Below are 22,660 nucleotides of genomic sequence, written 5' to 3'. Positions count from 1 at the left end.
TGAATACTGTTTTACAAACTGGTCGTTTGCTTGTGCCACAAACCTGAAACCGATAGAACAGCTGTACAAGAGAGCTATCAAGGTGTTTGACAGAAAGCCTTACTCATCCTTGAAAAACACCATTTCTTAAGTTTTGACAATTTTAAGTCTTTTAAAAGTACGTGTTTTTTTATAAATGTTTACATGGACTGGCCCCCCCTCCCTTAGGGGAATTCATCCACAGAAAACACACTGGACGCTGCACCAGGTCAGAAACCAGAGGAGACTGGTGGACAAAATGTCCTCTCCATTAAAGACAGCTCTTTGTGGAACAGCCTCCCAGCTGAGACACGGGATCGTCCCACTCTCAATGGGTTCAAAGGTCAACTCAGAGAGTGGTTGAGAAACAGACAGACGTGCGCTCACCGCTAAGTGCACTTTAACACAGGGGTACCTCCTCCTGCACTTTATGCAGCTCTTGCATCTTCTCCTGCACTTTACATGTCGTTGCTGCTACATTGTACCTCCATGTCGTAGATACTTTGTTCATGCTGCTCTTGCTCTTTTGCACTTTTTGCATATCATGTATTTTGTTTTTGCTATGTTTGTAAAATGTAATCTTCTTAAATGTTTCATGTGAGGGACTGCGGGTGGAAATGAGCTCAAAGCTAAATCTGGCACTGTTACGCTTGACCATTTGTTTATGTGTTAAGTGTTCATCAATGTGCATTGTTGATGCCAAATAAACGATTCAATAAATAAATAGCCATGTCATTTTATTGTTTTATAAATCTCCAAACTATCCCACATTGTATCTATATTTTGAATCTAGTAGCTACATTACATCACCCAGTAACAAGTAACACATGTGTTGTACTCGCTTCTGATAGTTATCGTGTATAAATGTTGTTTCTGTTCTTGCAAATGTTTCTTTTTCTTTTATCATGCTCAACAAAATTGATATCTAAATCAGACTACTTGAATAAATCAAGATTACACAAAGAAAGTAGATAACGTCTCCAGGTCTAAGGACAGACAGACAGATGTACCTTGGAGGACACTCCTTCCCAGTGCAGAACTCATGTGTTGGCTCAGGTCTGGTCAGAGAGTCGCAGTACGTGTCGTCCACCTCACTGCCGTCATACCGCACGCACAGGGCATAGCTGGTGGTGATACCTAGAGACACACAGGGCATAGCTGGTGGTGATACCTAGAGACACACAGGGCATAGCTGGTGGTGATACCTAGAGACACACACAGGGCATAGCTGGTGGTGATACCTAGAGACACACACAGGGCATAGCTGGTGGTGATACCTAGAGACACACACAGGGCATAGCTGGTGGTGATACCTAGACACACACAGGGCATAGCTGGTGGTGATACCTAGACACACACAGGGCATAGCTGGTGGTGATACCTAGACACACACACACACAGGGCATAGCTGGTGGTGATACCTAGAGACACACACAGGGCATAGCTGGTGGTGATACCTAGACACACACAGGGCATAGCTGGTGGTGATACCTAGACACACACACACACAGGGCATAGCTGGTGGTGATACCTAGACACACACAGGGCATAGCTGGTGGTGATACCTAGAGACACACACAGGGCATAGCTGGTGGTGATACCTAGAGACACACAGGGCATAGCTGGTGGTGATACCTAGAGACACACACAGGGCGGTTTACACATTCAAGGAGCTACACTGTTCACATGTACTTTATCTATAGCTGACTCAACTAAAGCGTGGTAAAACATTTTAGTAGAAACCCAACATATTATTATGAACCATAAGCAGAATCTGTCTATAAATCTGTTTATAAAGTGCTTTCACAGACAAAGACAAAACATTAAAACATCATAGGAATCATAAAACAATAAATGATCACAAACGCCACGTGTTAAGAAGTGCTAAAAACACAAAACACAATAAAAACATAGGATAAAATACAATAAAATAAAAGCACACAGATGACATTAGTCATCCCTTTCACTGCAGAGAGGAATGCAGTGTGAAGTGTTGCCATGGTTACGTGTAAACTAAATGATCATGTTTAAGCTGGGCTCTGTCTCTGTTTTCTGATGTGCAATATGAAACATCCAGTCCATCCGACCACATACTGATATGTTCTTGAACTAAGCTTTTGAATCTGCATTATCAGAACACGGAATAAGTGTGTGTCGTTACATGTTGTGAGTGTGTGTACCTGTTGTGCAGGTGGAGCTGCAGGGAGCGTACGCAGAAACCTTCCAGCGGTACATGTCCGCCAGACTGATGTCGGGCTCCAGACCCACATCGAAGTCATTACTGCAGGGACACAGACAGACACAGAGGGACACAGACAGACACAGAGGGACACAGAGGGACACAGACAGACACAGAGGGACACAGAGGGACACAGACAGACACAGAGGGACACAGACAGACACAGAGGGACACAGACAGACACAGAGGGACACAGACAGACACAGAGGGACACAGACAGACACAGAGGGACACAGAGGGACACAGAGGGACACAGACAGACACATCCTTCACATCTCCACTTGACTCAATCCAAATGTTCATTCAGCTATGTCGCAGTGAGGGAAACAACTGGAGCATAAGTAGGGTCACACTACTGGGATATGATTTGTGGGCCTGTATATCTCTGCAGCTCCACGAAACTCAAATACAAATTGTATACACATATAAAGCCTTTAAAACAAGGGATGTCCCGATCACCTTTTTTTGCTCCCGATCCGATTCCGATCATTTGATTTTGACAATCTGCCGATACCGATTTTTCCCGATCCGATCTTTATGCAATGCGTTAAGAGAAAAAAAAGGTAACAGATAACGGCTGGTCATCCAACGCGATGAGTTCAGCTATCTTGGCAGTTATTCTTTTGGCCTTGTCACTGTTCTGGGGCAGTTTCTCTTTCCTTTTAAAAGTCTCTGAAAGTGTCGGTTGTTTCAGTGCCGTTCCCTGAGTGGCCGCTGTGTACTCGCCGTGTTGTTGTAGGTGTTTGTTTCTCAGGTAGCGTATTAGATTGGTCGTGTTGAACGTAGCTCTGTTCTTTCCACCACGCGGAACCTCTGCCTTGCAAACATTGCATCTGGCTGTTACACTGCCTTCGCTTTCAATTTTATAATACTCCCAAACTCCTGACATTTTCTCTGTCCCGACTCCCGAGTCACCAGCTGAACGTAGCCTCTCGTTAGCTTACTGCTACTATTAGACACTGTGCCCACTCTGTTGCCAGATTTCAGAGAAATAAGCAACCAGGTCTGAAAACAAGCCCAAAGAAAGCAACACATACATGATGTTGTGTAATTTTAAACGAAAACTAAGTCCTCAGGATGACTTTAAGACGTGAACATGGTCATTTTTGTTTTGTAACATTAAATAAAAAAAAAATATTTTATAAAAAAAAATAATTTTTAAATCCCAATCCCCGATTTTTTTCTCTTTTTTAAATCACGTGATCGGCTCCGATCTCCGATCCCCGATCACGTGATCGGATCGGGACATCTCTATTTAAAACATATTGGGTGTCCTGCAATTTGAACATTGCACCAGGACATATACTCATTTCTATTATGCCAATTACTTCTGAAACCCTGCAGGCAGACTTGGACAACAGCTACAAGATCATAGACAGGACTGATCTTAATGACTTACACAATTAGATATAATATCTTTCCTATCTTATATTGACCTATTAACAGCTATAATAACACGTTATATCTTATCTAATAGCACGGACAGCCGTTAGCTCGTACCTCTCAGTGTTTGCAGCCTGGACGGAGGGCCCCTGCTGCAGCTGTACCAGGACTCCAGTGTGTGTGCCACTCTCTCTTTCGGTGTGTGTAGCAGAGTGTGTGTCTGTGAGCATGTCTGAATGTGTTTCCGTTTGTGCTAGTGAGAGTGGATCAGGGAGTGTGTGTTCAACAGAGTGTGTGTTTGACTGAGTGAGGGAGTGTGTGTGTAAGTGTGTCTGGTTGTAGTGCAAGTCCTCCAGCAGCAGATAGGGGGCGTCTTCTGGCAGTGCTACAGAGAGGACACACAAATGGAGGTTATTATTCAGATTATTAATACATTATTATTATTTAAATGTTCTTCTACATTTTGGAATGTTTGCTTCTTTCTTTAATTAATGTCATTATTTTTGACATGTTTGCTTTACTTGGCTGAATTCTACATCTTTCAATTAAATAGTGTCAAAGGTATAATGGAAAATATATAAATATTTCCAGTAAAAATGTCCCTTGTATCAGAACAGGATATTTCAGTTATCATTGTTTTAATTTTCCTAAAGGTACGTACACTGAACAAAAATATAAACGCAACACTTTTGTTTTTGCTCCCATTTGTCATGAGATGAACTCAAAGATCTAAAACAATATCCAGCAACTTCGCAGCCATTGAAGAGGAGTGGACCAACATTCCACAGGCCACAATCAACAACCTGATCAACTCTATGCCAAGGAGATGTGTTGCACTGCGTGAGGCAAATGGTGGTCACACCAGATACTGACCCCCCCAATAAAGCAAAACTGCACGTTTCAGAGTGGCCTTTTATTGTGGCCAGATTTGTGAACAATATTTGAGAGAAATGGTTATTTTGTGTTTATAGAAAATGTTTTAGATCTTTGAGTTCATCTCATGACAAATGGGAGCAAAAACAAAAGTGTTGCATTTATATTTTTGTTCAGTGTACTATACTGATTTCGGCCTGCGGCCCTTTTGTGGTCTAATTAAGGCTAAGCTGGCCCACAAGTATTCCTGTAATATATATATATATATATATATATAGAAAAAGCTTCATCAGTGTCTCCTACCAGGGAAAGGCAGCACCAGAGTGTTGTCATCTGCAGCGGCGGGCTCGTCAATTGAGTTGGAGGAACTTCCTATATGAACAGAAAAAAAGATCTGAGAAATAAATCAAACACAGAGAGAACAATAATGTCCGACAGACAGAACAGACAGACTTCAACATGAACAGGGTACTGCCAGAGTACTCCATGGTAGAGATGTGTTTCTCAAAGCATGAGGGAGGCTAACTATACGCTTCCAAATCGGTCAAAAATGTGCTCTCCATTTCTCTCTCTGTGTCATCGGCCAGGTGTGCATTAGAGCTAAAAGATACATTGGCCAGGATGGTAGTAGCCATATACGCTCGTCCTCAGTTTGGCTCTTATGTCAACCAATAGGTATCAAGAGTAAGCAGTACACAGAATGAAACATAGTTTGTCCGCCAAAGAGTTTGCTTTGAACTCAACAATTAAAAAATAAACTCATGGCCACAAACATATCAAAAAAGTGTTTACAAAATAAAATCAAAATATGAATCTGGCCACGTTCAAGTGTGGAAGAAACTCCTTCAATACGTTTTTTACTTTACTTCTTATTTCTTATTTCTATAAATAAGTTTTATTTTTACTTTACTTCCAATTTCCCCAGGGATATAATTAAAGTATTCAGATTTGGATTGTCAATCAGACCTGGAAACATGAAGCCCCTGGCTGTTTGTGGCGCAGAGGCAATACAAAAATAAAAGGCTGAACTGAAGACAATGTGTGACTCACGGTATCCAGAGGGTCCTGGGGGTCCTGGCTCCTCCACATCATTATGCCTGAACACATGACTGGTGACATCAGCAGCTCTGTACAGCAGGATGGCAGCAGGAGGAGGGGGGCTGGGGGTCCTGATCTCCCACACTTCCTCCTCTTCCTGCAGCAGCTGGACATCTGATTGGTGATTGACAGATGTTATGCTCCCTCTGCTGTGATTGCTCGCTATCATGTCCCTGTTCACGCCATTATACGTTAGGTTCACATGTCCAGTAGTGATGATTTCCGCAGCGCTGATGTCATGAGGTGTGCGGGGGGTGGTATATTCAAAGGTGATGTGGGGGAGCTTCCCATTCAGGTTGTAGTACTTTGTGACCAGAGAGAAAAGCAAAAGGTAAAATACTTCATACTCATTCCTGCACGAGACACGCATGTTCTTGTGCAGGTGTGTATGTGTCCGTTCGTGCGTGTGTGTGTGTGTGTGTGTGTGTGTGTGTGTGTGTGTGTGTGTGTGTGTGTATGTGTGTGTGTGTGTATATAGGTGTGTGTGTGTCCGTTCGTGTGTGTGTGTGTGTGTGTGTGTGTGTGTGTGTGTGTGTGTGTGTGTGTGTGTGTGTGTGTGTGTGTGTGTGTGTGTGAGTGTGTGTGTGTGTGTGTGTGTGTGTGTGTGTGTGTGTGTGTGTGTGTGTGTGTGTGTGTGTGTGTGTGTGTGTGTGTGTGTGTGTGCGTGCGTGCATATGTGTGTGTGCGTGTATGTGTGTGTGTCTGTTCGTGTGTGTGTTCGTGTGTGTGCGTGTGTGCATAGGTGTGTGTGCGTGTATGTGTGTGTGTGTGCGTGTGTGTGTGTCCGTGTGTGTGTGTCCGTGTGTGCGTGTGTGCATAGGTGTGTGTGCGTGTGTGTGTGTGTGCGTGTGTGTGTGTGTGTGTATGTGTGTGTGTCCATTCATGTGTGTGTGTGCGTATGTGTGTCCGTGTATGTGTGTGTGTGTGTGTGTGTGTGTGTGTGTGTGTGTGTGTGTGTGTGTGTGTGTGTGTGTGTGTGTGTGTGTGTGTGTGTGAGAGTGAGTGAGTGAGTGAGTGAGTGAGTGAGTGAGTGAGTGTGTGTGTGTGTGTGTGTGTGTGTGTGTGTGTGTGTGTGTGTGTGTGTGTGTGTGAGTGAGTGAGTGAGTGAGTGAGTGAGCGAGCGTGCGTGCGTGCGTGCGTGCGTGTGTGTGTGTGAGAGTAAGTGAGTGAGTGAGCGTGTGTGCGTGCGTGTGTGTGTGTGTGTGTGTGTGTGTGTGTGTGTGTGTGTGTGTGTGTGTGTGTGTGTGTGTGTGTGTGTGTGTGTGTGTGTGTGTGTGTGTGTGTGTGTGTGTGTGTGTGTGTACCATAACATTGAGGCCCTGTAGTGTGGGTCCCTGGGCGATGATGTACTCCAGCCCATCAGAGAACACATTGCCTGGACGTCGGTATTTAAACACTGTTCCTGCCACATGGAAGTTTTGTGGGTTGTCAAACACTGCGTTTCCGTTGAAGAAGAAATGACCAGCTTCATCTGACAGAGCTGGACAGAAGGGAATCAATAGTGCTGTTCAGAACTGGGTCAGAACCCACAGACAATTATGTCATTTTCAAGAACTTGTTTTGGAAAGTCCTGTTAGGGTTATGGCTAGGGTTAGTGAAATCTGCAGTCAATGTTTAGCTAGCTAACCTTTAGCTAATATGCAACCATTATTAACATTGTAAAAGCACATATATACTCAGTGTATTGACCTTAAAGAAGACGTGGGTTCTTACCAAGGATGTTCTCGGTCTTGTGTCTCTCTATGATCTGAATGTCTGAAGCTCCAGCTGGGATGTTGGTGATGAACACATAGCCTGATGAAAGAAACACCTTTACACACAGGCACCATTTTTCAGGTTATGAACTTATCATCCGGGAGCAGGGTAAACACATTGTGTACCGAGTAAAACAAGAGACAGACATATGGCTAAAATGTCCCAAACCCGTGTTTCTCTTGGGTCACAACCAGGATACCGAGATCTATAGCAGCTCCAGGGTCAGTTCTACTAAACCACAAAAACCTTCGTCTCCACTCACTAGTGGTATATCGCCATGCAGATACTTTAGTTTGTATACTGTGTGTTCGTGTTTTTGAGGCTTTGGCTGGCTACCAAATAGGATGGAAACTTTATCATGTGTTTTTTATGTGGTCCGACTATTACAAAAAACATGTTAAAAAACACTGTTAATGAAGATAATCTAGCGTTCTATTTCGTATGAGGCTTCGCCCTCTAAGGCTATCACTATTGGGTAATCCCACTGCACGTGTGCAGCACTGACAGACTTAATCCACGCCCACCTATGACGTGGGCCGCACCTCCGGCCTCACTTCCGTATAAATAGGAAGAAGGCCCGTCCAACTGGTCCCTCTTTTCTTCAGCACTCCGTAGTAGCAGAGGCACTGTAGCAGGCACATTAGAAAACAAAGATTCCTCCCGTAGAAAGCTTTGTTTCTGGTGGAAAGATGGAGATGGGGCAGGTAAGTCAGGGCTGCGTCCGGAATTGCCTTTCATGTGAGACGGGCTACATAATGAGCTTTGACAAACACTCACAGTGTGAGTCCTGCTTGGGGTTAAAGCATGCGAGAGCTGCTCTCTCCCCACAGGTGTCATGCTCGCTGTGTGCCCGGCTCCCTCTGGCCCTCAGACAGCAAAGAGCGGACGCTCTCGCTGCCGCTGAGGTCGGGGATGATTGGGCAGTCCAGGAGGCTTACTCCGTGGACGAGGCCCTGGATTTCCTGGATCCGTGTGGAGGGCACGAGTCGGATGACTACGCCCCCTCCATTCATGGATCACCAGGTGGTTCCCCCATCATCTCCCTCCTCCGGACGGAGGAGGCAGAACGGGGTCCCGGTCTAGGTCCGGCACACAGACCAGTGGGTTCTCTCTCCGCCGTCACAGCTCTGCCGTCGATTGGCGGAATTCTCCAGGAGCTTCCTGAGATTATCGCTAAGGCGGCCGCCTGGCGAGATCTCCCCGTTCCCCGAGCTCAGGAGAGCGCGTATTCGGATGATATGTCCGGGGTGTTCTCCCAGGATCAGAGGGTCAAGAGTGATCCGATCTGGCCACGCTTCCCGCCCATCAGGTAATACCAGGAGGGAGCGGCAGCGAACCCCAGGACATTGAGGGCCCCTATATCCACCTACACTCCCCTTACAAGGGTAGAAGGATTTACGGATAAGGGTTTTCCGCCCGTGCCTCCTCTTGAGCCGAGTCTCACAACGTTTTTTGGAGCTAACCTGGACTGCCTCCAGGGATCAGTTTGTCGCCCGGCAGACCGACAGGATGCACCAGTGTGCTTCCCAGGCGTCAGCGGCGGAAAACAACATTGCATTGCTGGTGAATTCCATGGTGCGTATAGCTGAGCAGTCCGACACCATGTCCTCAGTGGAGGCTGAGGAGATCGGTAACGGAGCGTCCACACTACAGCTTCAAAAAAAGCTTGGAGCTGGGCGTGGCTGTAGCTTGGGGATTTTATTCAAGCAACGCGACCAACAACCAATCACATGAATCTCCCGCCCCCGACATACAAAGCAAAAACCCCCGGGGATTTTATGGGAGCAATATATATATAAACTCCCCAAACAGGCGAAAACCTACCAGTTTCACCCACTGTCTCTGCCACCTCCCTCCATGCCTGGTTCCTCCGGTTTGTATCCCGGTAGGTGAAGAGGGTCTGGTCATACAAAACCGGGTGATTTTCTACAGCGATAATTAGTTTCTACTCCATCTTTTTTTGAAATATAGAAATGAACGGCGGGATATCTCTCCCAGCTTACACGCGGTTTGATTGGCTACGGCTTGAGCTGTCAGATTTTCAGAAACGGGATTTGATTGGCTGGCGCTGGCTACTGTTCAACTTCTGACGCCGGAGACGAACCGCTATGCTACCCACAATTCAGTTCGGCGAAAAAGCGAGGCAACGTGACGTCACCCCATTCAAAGTGAATGGGCAGATTGGAGTTGTCGACGCTGTCGACGCTTTCGACGCTGTAGTGTGGACGGGCCGTGAGGCGGCCAGCACTGCACTCACCCTGAGCGCGGCAGTCGCAGTTTCGCAGGAGCAGATTGCGACATGGGCGACTCAGGTGCACCAGTTCCTCTGGCTGCAGCAGGGAGCTATACCGGAGGGTGCAGGGAAGGAGCTGATAGAGGCTCCAATCAGTCCGGACGGATTGTTTGGACCTCAGTTCCACACCATGGTGGAGTCAATGAAGTCTGCATCGGAGCAAGCAGACGACATACGACGTCACGTCGGCTGGCTTCAGCCGGTCAAACGTCCCCAGCAACAGCAGCAACAGCAGCGCCCCAGCACCTGCAACAGTCTCAGCAGGGGCAGCGGCGAGATCAGCAGCGGCGCCAGAATCGCCCTTCGGCGGCTGTGGGGGCACCATCCCATACCTCCGCTCCTCCGCCACAACAGGCGGTGAGTAAGAGAGGAACGAAGTACCCCCGCTCCTGGTCTGCTCCTCCGAGAGAGCCTCCGAGGAAGCAGAGCCGAAAGTGACTTTTTGGGGGGGATGTGCGGGAGTATATTTTCAATAAAAATGTTGAAAATTACAACAGTGTGTCTGTAGCAGCTATTTCTCACATTTCTCCCACACTAGTCAGGCCGGTTGTTGTTAATCAGTCGGTTAACAGACAACAAGGTTCGCTGCATAAGCCAGCTGTTTGTAACCTGTCGGTTAACAGACAGCTGGGCTCGCCGTTTGAGCAGGCTGCCTCTGACCTGTCGGTTAGCAGGCGGCAGGGCTCGCTGCACAAGCCAGCTGTATATAACCAGGCGGTTATTAGACAGCGGGGCTTGACGTGTAAACCTGTTGCCTCTGGCCTGTCGGTTAGCAGGAAACACGGTTTTTCCTCTGTCCCAGGTGTACCTACTTCACACGGTAGTAATGAGCCTAGGGCTGTTATTACGCGCCGTGTGAATAGCACTGCACACAACCCCGCTCATCCCTCAGGCCGGGGTGAGAGGCAGTGTGTGGAGACCCCGTCGCAGCCCTTTCGGGCGGGGCCCCCCTTGGGTTGCTTTACAAGCAACAGCGGCAAGGGCTCTGGCATGGCTCGTCACCATGACTACCACAGTACAGCAAAAGCAGGTTTGCCCGCTCTCGGAGCATTACTCAGAGTGGCGGCGGATATGTTTGATGGACAGATGGATGAGCAGGCTGATCAGCAGAGGGTACCCTTTGCAATTTGCCTCCCCCCCCCGCAGTTCAATGGGATTCAGGAAACACTTCTGTTATCCCAAAAACAGTGTCTTGCGCTCCAGGAGGAGCTGCAGGAACTCCTGGTAAAAAGGGTGATTTCCAGGGTTCCTCAGGGGGAAGAAAATCAGGGTTTTTACTCCTGTTATTTTCTTATCCAGAAAAAGACAGGGGGAATGAGACCCATCCTAGATCTGTCAGCATTCAACAGGGTAATAATGAAAAGACCTTTTCACATGCTGACAATCAAACAGGTGCTGGAGTACGCTCACCAGGGGGACTGGTTTACGTCAATAGACCTGAAGGATGCTTACTTCCACATATCCATAAACCCGGAACACAGGAAATTCCTGCGTTTTTCATTCCAGGGAATATCGTACCAGTTCAATCGACTGCCGTTCGGATATTCCCTGGCTCCTCACACTTTTTCAAAGTGTGTGGAGACGGCGCTGGAGCCGCTTCACAGAGGAGGGATGAGGGTGTTATTTTATCTGGACGACCTGCTGTTGCTGGCTCGCTCCAAGGAGGAGGCTGCTTTACAGACGGTACAGCTCGTATCTCATCTGTCAAGCCTGGGTTTCATCGTCAATTGGAAGAAGAGCTGTCCTCTTCCATCCCAGGTTATTGTTTATCTGGGAGTGGAATTGAACTCAGCCCGCATGAGAGCGCGACCCTCACAGCAGAGAGTGGAGAAAGTGACAGCTCTCCTCCGGCGCGTCACACCCCGCAGGGTGGTGACAGCCCTCTCCGTGATGCAGCTGTTAGGTATGATGGCAGCTGGTCACGCAGTGATCCCTCTGGGACTCCTTCACATGAGGAGACTCCAGAGGTGGTTTATTCGCCTGTGTATCGACCCCGTGCGTCAGAAGAGACGCATGGTGTACGTTCCCCCTTCCGTGGGTCCGGATTTAGCCTATTGGAAAAATCCCCACGTCCTGTCCGTGGGGGTTCCCCTGGGCAGAGTGACGTCACACACAGCGGTGTTTACAGACGCATCTCTCGCAGGCTGGGGAGGGACGTGCATGTCCCAGGCAGTGGGGGGACAGTGGCCGGCTCACATGTCTCTCCACATAAACGTGCTGGAGTTAATCTCCGTATGGAGAGTAATCCAACACTTCGCCCCGTTGCTGTTCAATCAGCACGTGTTGATTCGGACAGACAACAAAGCAGCGGCGGCATACATAAATGGCCAGGGAGGCGTACGATCAGCGCAGCTGCTGAACACAGCCAGACGGCTGCTGTGTTGGGCGCAAACACACGTACTCTCTATCAGAGCGGTGTATATTCCCGGCGTGTTGAACAGGGGGGCGGACCTAATGTCCAGAGGAGGTCCTTACCAAGGGGACTGGAGCCTCCACCCCTAACTGGTCTCCCAGGTATGGAGCAGGTTCGGGAGAGCGGAGGTGGATCTGTTCGCTGCACGCGAGAACGCGCAGTGTGCCCTCTGGTTCTCCCTGAGAACGCAGGACCACCCCCCCCTGGGCGTGGACGCGTTCGCACACAGGCCGTGGCCCAAGGGGTTGTTATACGCTTTCCCACCAGTCCCTCTGATCCCTCGGTTCCTGGACCGAGTGCAGGAGGAGAGATTGACAGCAATTGTAATAGCCCCGGAACGCACAGGAGCGTCCTGGTTTCCATGCCTACAGCGGATGCTGTCAGGGAGACCGTGGGAAATGCCGTGGCGCAGGGACGCTCTCTCCCAGGGGGAGGGAGCGATCAGCAGTCACCCAGTATTGGGCCAACGTTTGTGGGCATGGCCCCTGAACGGGAACATTTAGAAGGGCTGGGCCTCTCTAAAAGTGTTATCAGTACCATTCAGGGTTCAAGAGCGGCGTCCACCAGGGCATCCTACACAGCCAAATGGACAGCGTTCCAGCGCTGGTGTGTAGGGAAAAGCCTGGACCCCGTTAGGTGCCCCCTGCCTCAAGTACTGTCGTTCCTCCAGACATTACTGGACAGGAATGTGGCTTATAGCACAGTAAGAACGTACGCTGCTGCCATTTCATCTTGCCACGTAGGGTTTGGTGTCAGCACGGTGTTTAGTCACCCCCTGACAAAACGGTTTCTACGGGGAGTACAGAGACTCAGACCGGTGTCACACGCTTTGGCGCCTCAATGGGATTTGGCGTTGGTGTTATGCGCCCTGAGTAAAGCTCCATTTGAACCTTTAGATCAAGTCCCCCTGAAGTTTTTGTCAGCCAAAGTAGCTCTGCTCCTGGCTCTGACATCAGCTAAAGGGTGAGTGATGTGTCTGCTCTCTCTTGCGGCTTTCACACCAGCGCTTTTCAGTTTCTAGCTCCGAGCGGGAGCTTTTCTGGTTCAGCTCCGGTTTCCCTTTTCAGCTCCCGCTCTGTGCACACCGCCCACTGGCGCCCCAGAGCTGCCCCTGCTGCGTCATGACGTCACCGTTTACATCGCTGATTTGCCCCCCAACGGCAGCTCACAACAACAACAACAACAACAACTGCGTCGGGTCGATGATCGTGTTGCTTTTAATCACACGAAGCCAGAATAAATTGAATAACGACTTCTCCAACCTTATACTTTGCTCCAGAGTGCCGTGGTTCATTGTTATTAATGTGTTTCTGCAGCATTTACCGACCGCTGCAGAGCTGCTCTTCCACGGGAGTTTATTCTCCCGTTAGCTCCCGGTTAGCTCACACTGCAGCGGCCGCTCTAAAGTATTCACTGTCCGACTCACACAAGCAGCTGATGCATATCCCCAGTTCCCTTAGCCGAAGTGAATGTGTGTCAGTCTGAATTGACGCTGTTTGGTATCACAACGCTGTTATGAAAGTTTCTCTGGTATAAAACGGGTGATGTTAGCATTAGCAACCGAAGCTAAACTGACTACTTGCATCCGATAGCTGCAATAATACAAAACAAAACGTCTGCCTCTCTCCACAATGATCGATAACAGTGAACGGATGGTCAAAGTAAGGCACAAATAAACAGAATCACACGAAGCCTGGTTAGTGTTGCCTGACTTTATAAAGTGTGTTTATAGGCACTACTGCTTGTAGGCAGGCATGACAGTCGACCCATGTTCAGGGGAGGTGGGTTTAGTTTCCTGCACGCCTCGACGTAAGAGAGACGTAAGCGTCGCCTCTTAGCTCCAAAGCTCTTGCCTCTGGACCGACAATTTTTTGGAGCTGGAAATGAAGCGGATTCCGGAGCTAAGAGCCGGCGCAGCTCCGGTGTGAACTGGAAAACCCGGCGCTTTTCAGGCTCTAGCTCCGAGCCGGAGCTGAAAAGGCGCTGGTGTGAAAGGGGCATCTGTGGCTCCGTCATGTCTCCAGATCCAAGGAGATGGCAGCTCAGCTGTTTTGCGCCCTAACCCGGCTTTTATGCCAAAGGTGATCACAAGCTTGTTTAGATCGAGAGTGATCACTTTGGATGGTTTCTTCCCTCCTCCTCACACATCAGAGGAGGAAGCCACATCTCATCTCCTCTGTCATGACGTGCGCTGTCATGTTATATTGCACGCACAGCCACGTTGCGCAAGTCTCAGCGCCTGTTTGTGCATTACAGAGAGCACTCAATAGGGCAGCCTCTGTCCGCACAGCGGCTGTCACACTGGTTGTGTGAGGCTGTGTCACAGGCGTATTTCTACTCTGGGGTGGATCCCCCAGAAAACATCAAAGCGCACAGCACCAGAGGAATTTCAACCTCTATGGCGTTGCATGGAGGAATGACAGTGGAAGACCTTTGCAATGCTGCATCTTGGTCTTCCCCCTGTTCTTTTATTCGTTTTTATTTGAGGGATGTCTCCCATTCCTCTCTGACACATTCAGTACTGCTGTTCTGTCAGATTGAGTAATGTCAGGGACTAAACGGCGTGCCCTCTCTCCTGCCTATCGGCATTCAGAGAGCTGCCCCTTTTGCCCCTCTTTTATAGGTTTAACAAGTGGGATTTGTTTATCTCTACTTTTTTTAAACGACGGGTATTCACCTTCATTCCCTTAAAGAGAATATTCATTTGGAATAATGCTATATTTCCAGGGACTGTGATGCTCCTTCTTTTTCGCATGGGTTATTAACTGAGTAGATGGGTTTTTGTGCTTCTGGTTACGGACGGACCAGTGGGGCGTGGACTACATCCTGCTTCGCCCTTAACCCAATAGCGATAGCCTTAGAGGGCGAAGCCTCATACGAAATAGACTGAGGTTACGTACTGTAACCCAGCTTCTATGAGTATAGGCGCAGCCCTCTAAGGTTCGGGCCCCACTGGCTCCGCGAATAGCTGAAGAAAAGCTGTTTGTGTGGGAGCAGTTGGACGGGCCTTCTTCCTAATTATACGGAAGTGAGGCCGGAGGTGGGGCCCACGTCATAGGTGGGCGTGGATTAAGTCTGTCAGTGCTGCACACGTGCAGTGGGATTACCCAATAGCGATAGCCTTAGAGGGCTGCGCCTATACTCATAGAAGCTGGGTTACAGTACGTAACCTCAGGTTTGCTTTCTATATCAAAACAATACAAATATCAATGTTAGAAACTGTTGTGAATGTACAAGACATTAGTTTTTGTTGTGATTTAAACCATAGTGCTAATAACATGAATGAAAATGGTGACTAGATATTTAACAACCAAACTTTAAAGAGATACACATGATATAATTAAACAATAACTGTGAAAATATCTCAATACAGTATTGTTGATGCATAAGGGAGGGCTAAAATGAACATTCAACACATTTGATAAACTTTGACATCTCTCTATATATTCATTGAGAACATACAGAATGAAATAACATCGATGTAATCCAAATGTACATATTGGCATTGACTGGCTGAATGTTTCTCTTGCACTTGTTCTACCCACTCCAAACAAAGCACCTTGGTGAGATACAGTCTGCAGTAAGAAGCCCTGCAGTTATTCAAAAGCTCTTCCCTTTAACAGCTTCATGCTTCCACAAATGAAGCTACCTAACTATCGTGGAATCTGACCTGAATCATAGTCACAATGACACAGTCAGCTTACTATCACCTTAAGAATATATAGGATTAAAGGACTTGTGTTTCAGCAGACTGTGTCTTCAGTAGACTCTACTACTGTAATGGTGTCTTTACCAACAAATCGATCAGAAAGCTGCAGCTGATTCAGAACGCCGCTGCTCGAGTCCTCACTAACACTAAGAAAGTGCATCAGTCCAGTTCTGAAGTCTTTTACACTGGCTTCCTGTGTGTCAAACACATCGACATACTGGTTTATGAAGCACTGAGTAGTTTATTCTGATCTCCTGCCATATTATGAACCATTCAGAACGTTCAGGTCTGTTGCTAATATGTAGAAGCAGTGTTTAGTTATTGTGCTCCATATGTCTGGAATGAATCCCAGAGAACTGCAGGTACACTGCAACTCTCACTTTTTTTTTTTAATCCAAGTTTAGGACTTTTCTGGTTGCTTCTGCCTTTTATTAGATCAAAGAATGATAAACATCTGCACATCTGTCTGCATGTGTGTTTGTGTGTGTGTTACCTAACTGTGTGAGTGCCTTCCTGTATGATCCAGAGATGCGCTGGCAGGACGTCCCGTTGCCTCCACACATTCCACACCTGTCTACTGTCCTACTGCTGTACAGCTCCCCATCACAACCCACAGCCTGGAGATAAAGAACCACATTAACAACACGTTAGTGCTCACTACCATTAGGCTGCTAGTTATTTAGAGCATTCACTCATCCAGCCAAGACTCCTTTGCTATAATCAGTGTAAAGACTACATCATTCATAGTAGTAATTCAGACTTTTCCATGTTGGGTTACCTGACATGTCCCCTCTATACAGACTCCGTGGTATTTGGTATCGCGGCAGAATGTACCATCATGTGCAGGAACTAGCAGCTGTCGCTCACCACTCATGGTGGTACACTGCAGGTCACATGGCTTATTGGAGATGCTGATGTAGTCAGCTACACAGGAAATGAAATATTAAAAAATATATTTATTTGAGTGATACCACATTACAAAGAGACTAACAGATTGAAGTGTACCCGGGTAGAGAGGGATCCACTGGTAGTATCTTCTTCCAAAGGCTTTAGAATTGAATTGGGAACACTGGTGCTGTTTGAAGCTTACACTGGGGCTGGGACAGGGCTGAACACACAACAAAACACACATCAGCATATAGAAAATACACCTGCAGCATGTTTGCTCTATAGTGAGTGTCTCAATAAAGAATGAATCTCTTGAGTATCGAAATCAGTGTAGCGCCATACCTGGTGTGGACAGAGTTGGTAGTGTTTAGGAGACCCGACACAGTATGAACTGTTTATGTTCTGGGTGGTGGACAGCCTGAGGCAGAGACACAATGTCATGAACATACTGTATTACATGGACACACACAAGATGCATACAATATGAGAGTAAATGGACATCCAACACTGCTGTCCCAGCATCATCAGAGGGGGATGATGGCTTAGTGTAGCACAGTGGTTCCCAAACTGTTTGTTTGTCACAACATTAGAAACTCAGCAGAAACTCAGCACAGAGAACTGTCAACGCAAGGAAGCTGCAGTCCATGGTCCTGAACTACACATTATAAATGTAACATTTCAGCAATCAGCATTGAAACATGTGCTATTGTAAATATTTTGCCGACTTACAAATTAGTGAGAAACATGTGCCTGTCGGGCGCGCAGAATGTTGTAATCCTTGGTGGCACTGAGGAGAGGGCCACTCGCAAGTCCTGTTCAACAGAGAGCCGTGACCTCCTGCTGTTCGTCATGTAAACCAGAGTAGAGAACGCCAACTCCAGAGATGGGGTCGTTACTAAAAATTACTTTTTAAAAAAGTAATATATTACACTACTTCGTTACTATCTACATAAAGTAACTCGTTACTTTACTCGTTACTTTACTCGAGCACGTACGAACTGCGCATGCGTGAGTGGCAATAACTCTCCTTACCAGCAGGCGGCGGTAGTGTGTATTTGTCATTCAAAACAGGCAACAACCGGAAGACAGAGAAGAAGAACAGACTGTGATATAAACAAACAACAAATAGCGTGTGCGGTAGCTCCACCTTAGCATGTGTTCTTTGCAGGTGCTTGTTGAGGTTTGGCGTGGTGTTCACAGCAGTGGATAACAGCTTCTGGCCCGGACACAGTTTGCACCTCACCGTCACATTCCTGTCTATCCTTCGGACGAACTCAAAGTAACGGGCATACCTCCACCCCTCGAGAGTTATCGCTGACTCAGCCATGTTTATGCCGCACTGCACGTGGAGATGTGGACGCGCAATTCGCGCAGATTACGTACATATAAACCTACAAAGTACTGATATAGTAAATTAAATAATTATTTGTGTGTAGTTGTATATTGTAATAATAACGTGTTGTCACAAAATCCCACGGCACACCCGGACTTGCCTCACGGCACACCAGTGTGCCGCGGCACACCGTTTGGGAACCACTGGCTAGCAGGAGTATGCAATAACAACTGCAGTTACTGTTGAATGGTTATTCCTTTCTAATCAAACGCGGAAGAATTTAAGAAAGAATGTTTCTCAAATGGTTTCTTCATTCATTTGTAGGATGAATGAAACGGGCCTTTTATGTTCATTTTCAGGATTATATTTGTACTGCCTGTGCTGCAGCACCTCTTTTCACCCTCTGTCTGAAACCAGAGCCCAGCATGATCTGATTGGTTAACTAGCCGGCTCTGTTGTGATTGGCCAACTGATTAAAGATGTGCCGAAATGTCCAACCTACTAGCCTATAGTTACAATGTGTTGAAGCGCTAGCCAATACAATCGTGAGTGTTACATAGAGATGTTACTATGTTACAGAAGTAAACAAAGGAGTCCAATGGAGGCGTTTCAGGCGGGGGGGCAGACACACTGCCTCTGGAGGGAACACAGGGATTTTAAACTGCAGACCATTTACGTGCACAACACCTACAGGAGAGGGGCAGAGCACAAGAGGGCCTCTTGAATGACGTGTCGGCGTGTTACATTCTGAATGGTCAACGTTGAGCTATAACTAATGTGATTCCATGTGTATGTGTAGGGTTGTGAGTCAGAGGGAACGTGACACACGACCAACACAAGCTGACTCTGAAGAACAGTAACAAGCTGAATGTGTTCTTGGTAGTGAAGGAGTCCTAATCTTACTGGTCCCTTCATGCCAGATGAAGGGAACACATCCAAAGGGTCTCAGGACTTGTAACATGTCTAACGCTGCTGTAGTTTATAGTTAACATGAACAAGTAATGAAGGACAGAGAGGGCCCAATGCATCTGTCTTCCATTACCCCCCCACACCTCCTCTGTCTCTCTATCCGTGTCCTTCCTTCTCCAGCCCATCCTCCTACGCTGTGTAGGCACTAAAGTGGGAGAGACTGCAGGAAGAGGTGAGCTGGAGGTCACTGTGTGAGAGTGTCACATCTAATTGGTAGAAGGTGATGAGGGTAAGACAGGAGAGGAAGAGGAGGGAGAGAAAAGGGGAGGAAATGAACGACAAAGATGAGAAGAGTGTGAGAAAAAGAGGTGAAGAGGAAAGAAAAAGAGTAAAAAATAGAAGGAGTAGAAAGAGGGGCAAACGTGAGAGAAGGAGAAGAACAAAGAGGGGAGGAAGAAAGGGGGAGGAGGGGGAAGAAGGCCAGCAGTGAGGGCAGGGTGGCGTTAATCTTGGTTGACAGACATTTCCGCAAGTCTGACAGAGAGAGGTCAAAGGTAGCAAGATGGCTACAACACACATTCTATCAACGCTCCACCTCACTTCCCTCTGCCATGTCTCGGCCCACTCTCCCCCTGTGTTATTGCTGTGTGCATTTCTTTACATGTTTCCTCTGGACCTACACACACATTGTTTGTACAAGACATGACACATCATTAAACAGCCACATGAGCATCGAATGGGGCCCCGTACATGTTCTGAAGATGTGGGCTCTGATTTCCTGACAGCTGCCTGAACTCTATTGCAATACAAACCAGTGGGTGTCCACTTACGCTTGTTGGTACTCTCCTGGCTCCAAACAAAGCCTCTTGTGCTCAGGTGTGGGGTTGCTGCAGTGTAGGGTCTGCTTATTCAAAGCATGGTGTTATTTGTGCGGTTGTGTATTTGGATCTGCTTCACTGGCGTTAGATGTGCTCTCAGAAATCACAAAATAATGACCCTATAAATACGTTGAGTTGGTCTCTTCCAGCTGGCTATGCACAACGTTCTGCTTAAAACACGCACGTTTCAAAGTAGAGTTTGAGACAGGCTGATTCTGATCAATGGTCTCATGTAAAGGCTCTACAAAGGCTAACATCCCTGTGTTTCTCTCCCACTCCCACTCCCCTGCCCCAGAACCCTATCTGTATACCCTCAGACAGTACACACCCTTTTAATCGCTTAAATAAAACAAAAACAGATAGTAAGAGAAGACAAATGTCGCCTTATAACAACAGTCATAAAGTCACCATTACAGCTGACAGTAAATACGGGCTGATATTGCATCGAGCACGATGCACAGCTTCTGGTCTGTTTGCTACCTTTGATGGGACTGAGTGAAAGGTTACAGAAGCTCAGCCCATCTCCACCTGTGACTTTATGCCTCCTTCTTATATTCCTCCAAGCTGTGCCTGGTTGGAGCTACCACAGGTGCTCACGTTCACATGCACACTGAGACGTTGCTGTTTGCTTAGCGTGCACGTAGTCTGGCCCTTAGCGCACACAACATAGATGTAATAATCCCTCTATAAAAGTGTGTATTCATCTTTTGGACATCCTACCTCTGTATGAGACAGTGTCTATCCTGACTCCGCACTCCTCCTCCACAGCTCCTGGAACAGGAGGACCAGCTGGACCACTCTCCCCACCACTGAAACACCTCCTCCTGCCACAACATATACAAAGCAGTGAGAAACAGCAGTTACTGCCTGATGTTCGCATGCCTCCGCCAACCTGTCATGTTGCAGTTCACATATGTCTGTCCAAAAAGACGTTTATCCTAATAGACATTTGGGAGAAATTGTGATAATTAACATATACATTATTAGGTTATGGTCAAACAACGTTTTGTGAGGTCACAGCGACATTCAACATTAAGATCAGATTCCAATCCGTCGTTATGTCCGAGTGGATGAGTGCAACACATTTGAAGAAATTCCCTTCAGGAATTCAGTGTCACTGGATTGCATGAAGCACCAGCCGCTGTTATCAGAGACCAGCACATCTCCACTCTCATGCTGCGTCACCGTGATGAGCACTGAGGAGGAAACCCCCTGCTTCAAGACAACATTTGAAAGCAGGGGGTTTCTTGTGGGAAGCTTGGTAAACAAACAAACTGTAGATTTGTCTAAAGAAAGAATTCAACATTCTCCCACCATTGACAAAGTGGATGTTGACAACATTGGTCATCTTGAAACCAAAGCAGTCTGTGGAGCCGTGGATACCCGGGTTGGGGTCGAGCGTGAACTCCTAGATGATAGGAAGTACCATATTTACCAAAGGGAAGGAGGTAATGCTGCACGACATTTACAGTGACTCACAAAGTGACGAACAGATCATGGGAGTTACGTTGCTTCTTATGGATTCCAGAGTATTTATATGTTTGGAACTTTCAACAATATATTAAACCAAAAGTGGAAATATGAACGTCAAATGGTCGATGAAGTCAACATGTCACTGTTTACTGACTTGGATGGGTTTATTTCCACATGTTAGAATGGTGATATGCACAGCACACAGTTATCCATGTATTGGTTTAATATTATTTATTTAAATAATTTCATACAATCATTCTAAGGAGGATTTTTGTTGATAAATACGAGGGGAAAGGAGGGTGAGTAACCATTTACTTTAACTTTCCATTTATTATTTATTATTTTATGTCAAACTTTGGTAATTAAGTTATATATATTTCACTGTTGTACACTTTTATAAGAAACTACACAATTAGAATGCACAGGGCAAAGTATCCAGATGCGCAATTGACTAATTGCGCATCTGGATACTTTGCCCTGTGCATTTTAATTGTGTAGTTTCTTATAAAAGTGTAAATCATCAGAGGAGAAATGATATTTCACCACGGCAGATGCATTTCAATAACATCAGCTCGCGCATCATTATTACGTCTCCCAGCGTCCGTGCAGTCTCTTTTGCTAAGTCCTGATGGATCCTCTCACATCTTCCCTTAGCCCTAAGATGTTTTTCACAGAGGTTTAGGACAATAGTTTAGGAAAAGACAAAGCGTCTGAGTATCACACGTCAGATCAGACAACCAAAGCAAATGTGTGGGATCATAATGTTAATTGAGAGAAGTTCTATCGGCTTGTAACCGAATATAAACTCCTTACTTCAGTCTGTAGTGGCATGGAGCTTCAACACGCTGCATCACATCATGGGAAGGAATCATTCCCAACTCAGAAAGGCGTGTGGATGATGAAGGACTGTAAACTCATGTGGGAAGTGGAAGCTTGTGGAATAACAGTCCAATAACAAAAACACGAGCAGGACAAGAGAAGCATTGTCACAGAGGGGTCCTGGTGTATGGGCTATATGTAGTGTGTTAAGTTAGAGGTATGTAAATATTGCTGTTACTACGTCGCCTGTGCACCCCGGGTAATCCCAGTGGTCACAGTGCGTGGGTTACATGGAGTAAGTGGTGAACAGCTGGGGGGAATTAGGAACATGGATGTGTTTTACCGGCTGGGTATGTGCATCTGTGTGCCGATGACAAGCTTGTTTCTTTGTATCCATTCAGTGCATCAAGTTGTGTATATTAGTCAGTCTAAACGGCCTCACATTATAGTCACCCAAACTTTCCATCACACCTTTCTGAGAAGAGGAAGCAGATGTGTTGTGAGTACCTTGCTGCCCGTCTGTTTGACATGCTGACTTCCAGAGCTGTGTGACTGCAGATGGATGTTACGTTGCTCCAC

The 22,660-nt window shown here is 46.9% G+C and overlaps 1 protein-coding gene across 1 annotated transcript in view; it reads right to left on the bottom strand.

Moving 5' to 3' along the window:
- The window catches only part of LOC117462479 (ADAMTS-like protein 2), a 35,257-nt gene that overhangs the window by 6,089 nt on the left and 6,508 nt on the right, over window positions 1–22,660 (bottom strand). Inside the window, exons 2-13 of the mRNA XM_034104719.2 lie at window positions 20,510–20,613; window positions 17,012–17,087; window positions 16,787–16,889; window positions 16,560–16,705; window positions 16,275–16,398; window positions 7,325–7,405; window positions 6,916–7,091; window positions 5,564–5,915; window positions 4,817–4,885; window positions 3,758–4,025; window positions 2,199–2,299; window positions 1,029–1,155 (exon numbers count right to left, since the gene is read on the bottom strand). Of these exons, the coding sequence (XP_033960610.1) occupies window positions 1,029–1,155; window positions 2,199–2,299; window positions 3,758–4,025; window positions 4,817–4,885; window positions 5,564–5,915; window positions 6,916–7,091; window positions 7,325–7,405; window positions 16,275–16,398; window positions 16,560–16,705; window positions 16,787–16,889; window positions 17,012–17,087; window positions 20,510–20,613 (1,727 nt within the window). The remainder of the gene's footprint in view (window positions 1–1,028; window positions 1,156–2,198; window positions 2,300–3,757; window positions 4,026–4,816; window positions 4,886–5,563; window positions 5,916–6,915; window positions 7,092–7,324; window positions 7,406–16,274; window positions 16,399–16,559; window positions 16,706–16,786; window positions 16,890–17,011; window positions 17,088–20,509; window positions 20,614–22,660) is intronic.

This window comes from Pseudochaenichthys georgianus, chromosome 17, assembly GCF_902827115.2.
Source record: "Pseudochaenichthys georgianus chromosome 17, fPseGeo1.2, whole genome shotgun sequence".
In the NCBI taxonomy this organism is placed as follows: domain Eukaryota; kingdom Metazoa; phylum Chordata; class Actinopteri; order Perciformes; family Channichthyidae; genus Pseudochaenichthys; species Pseudochaenichthys georgianus.
This window is presented reverse-complemented; position numbering and strand designations above follow the sequence as displayed.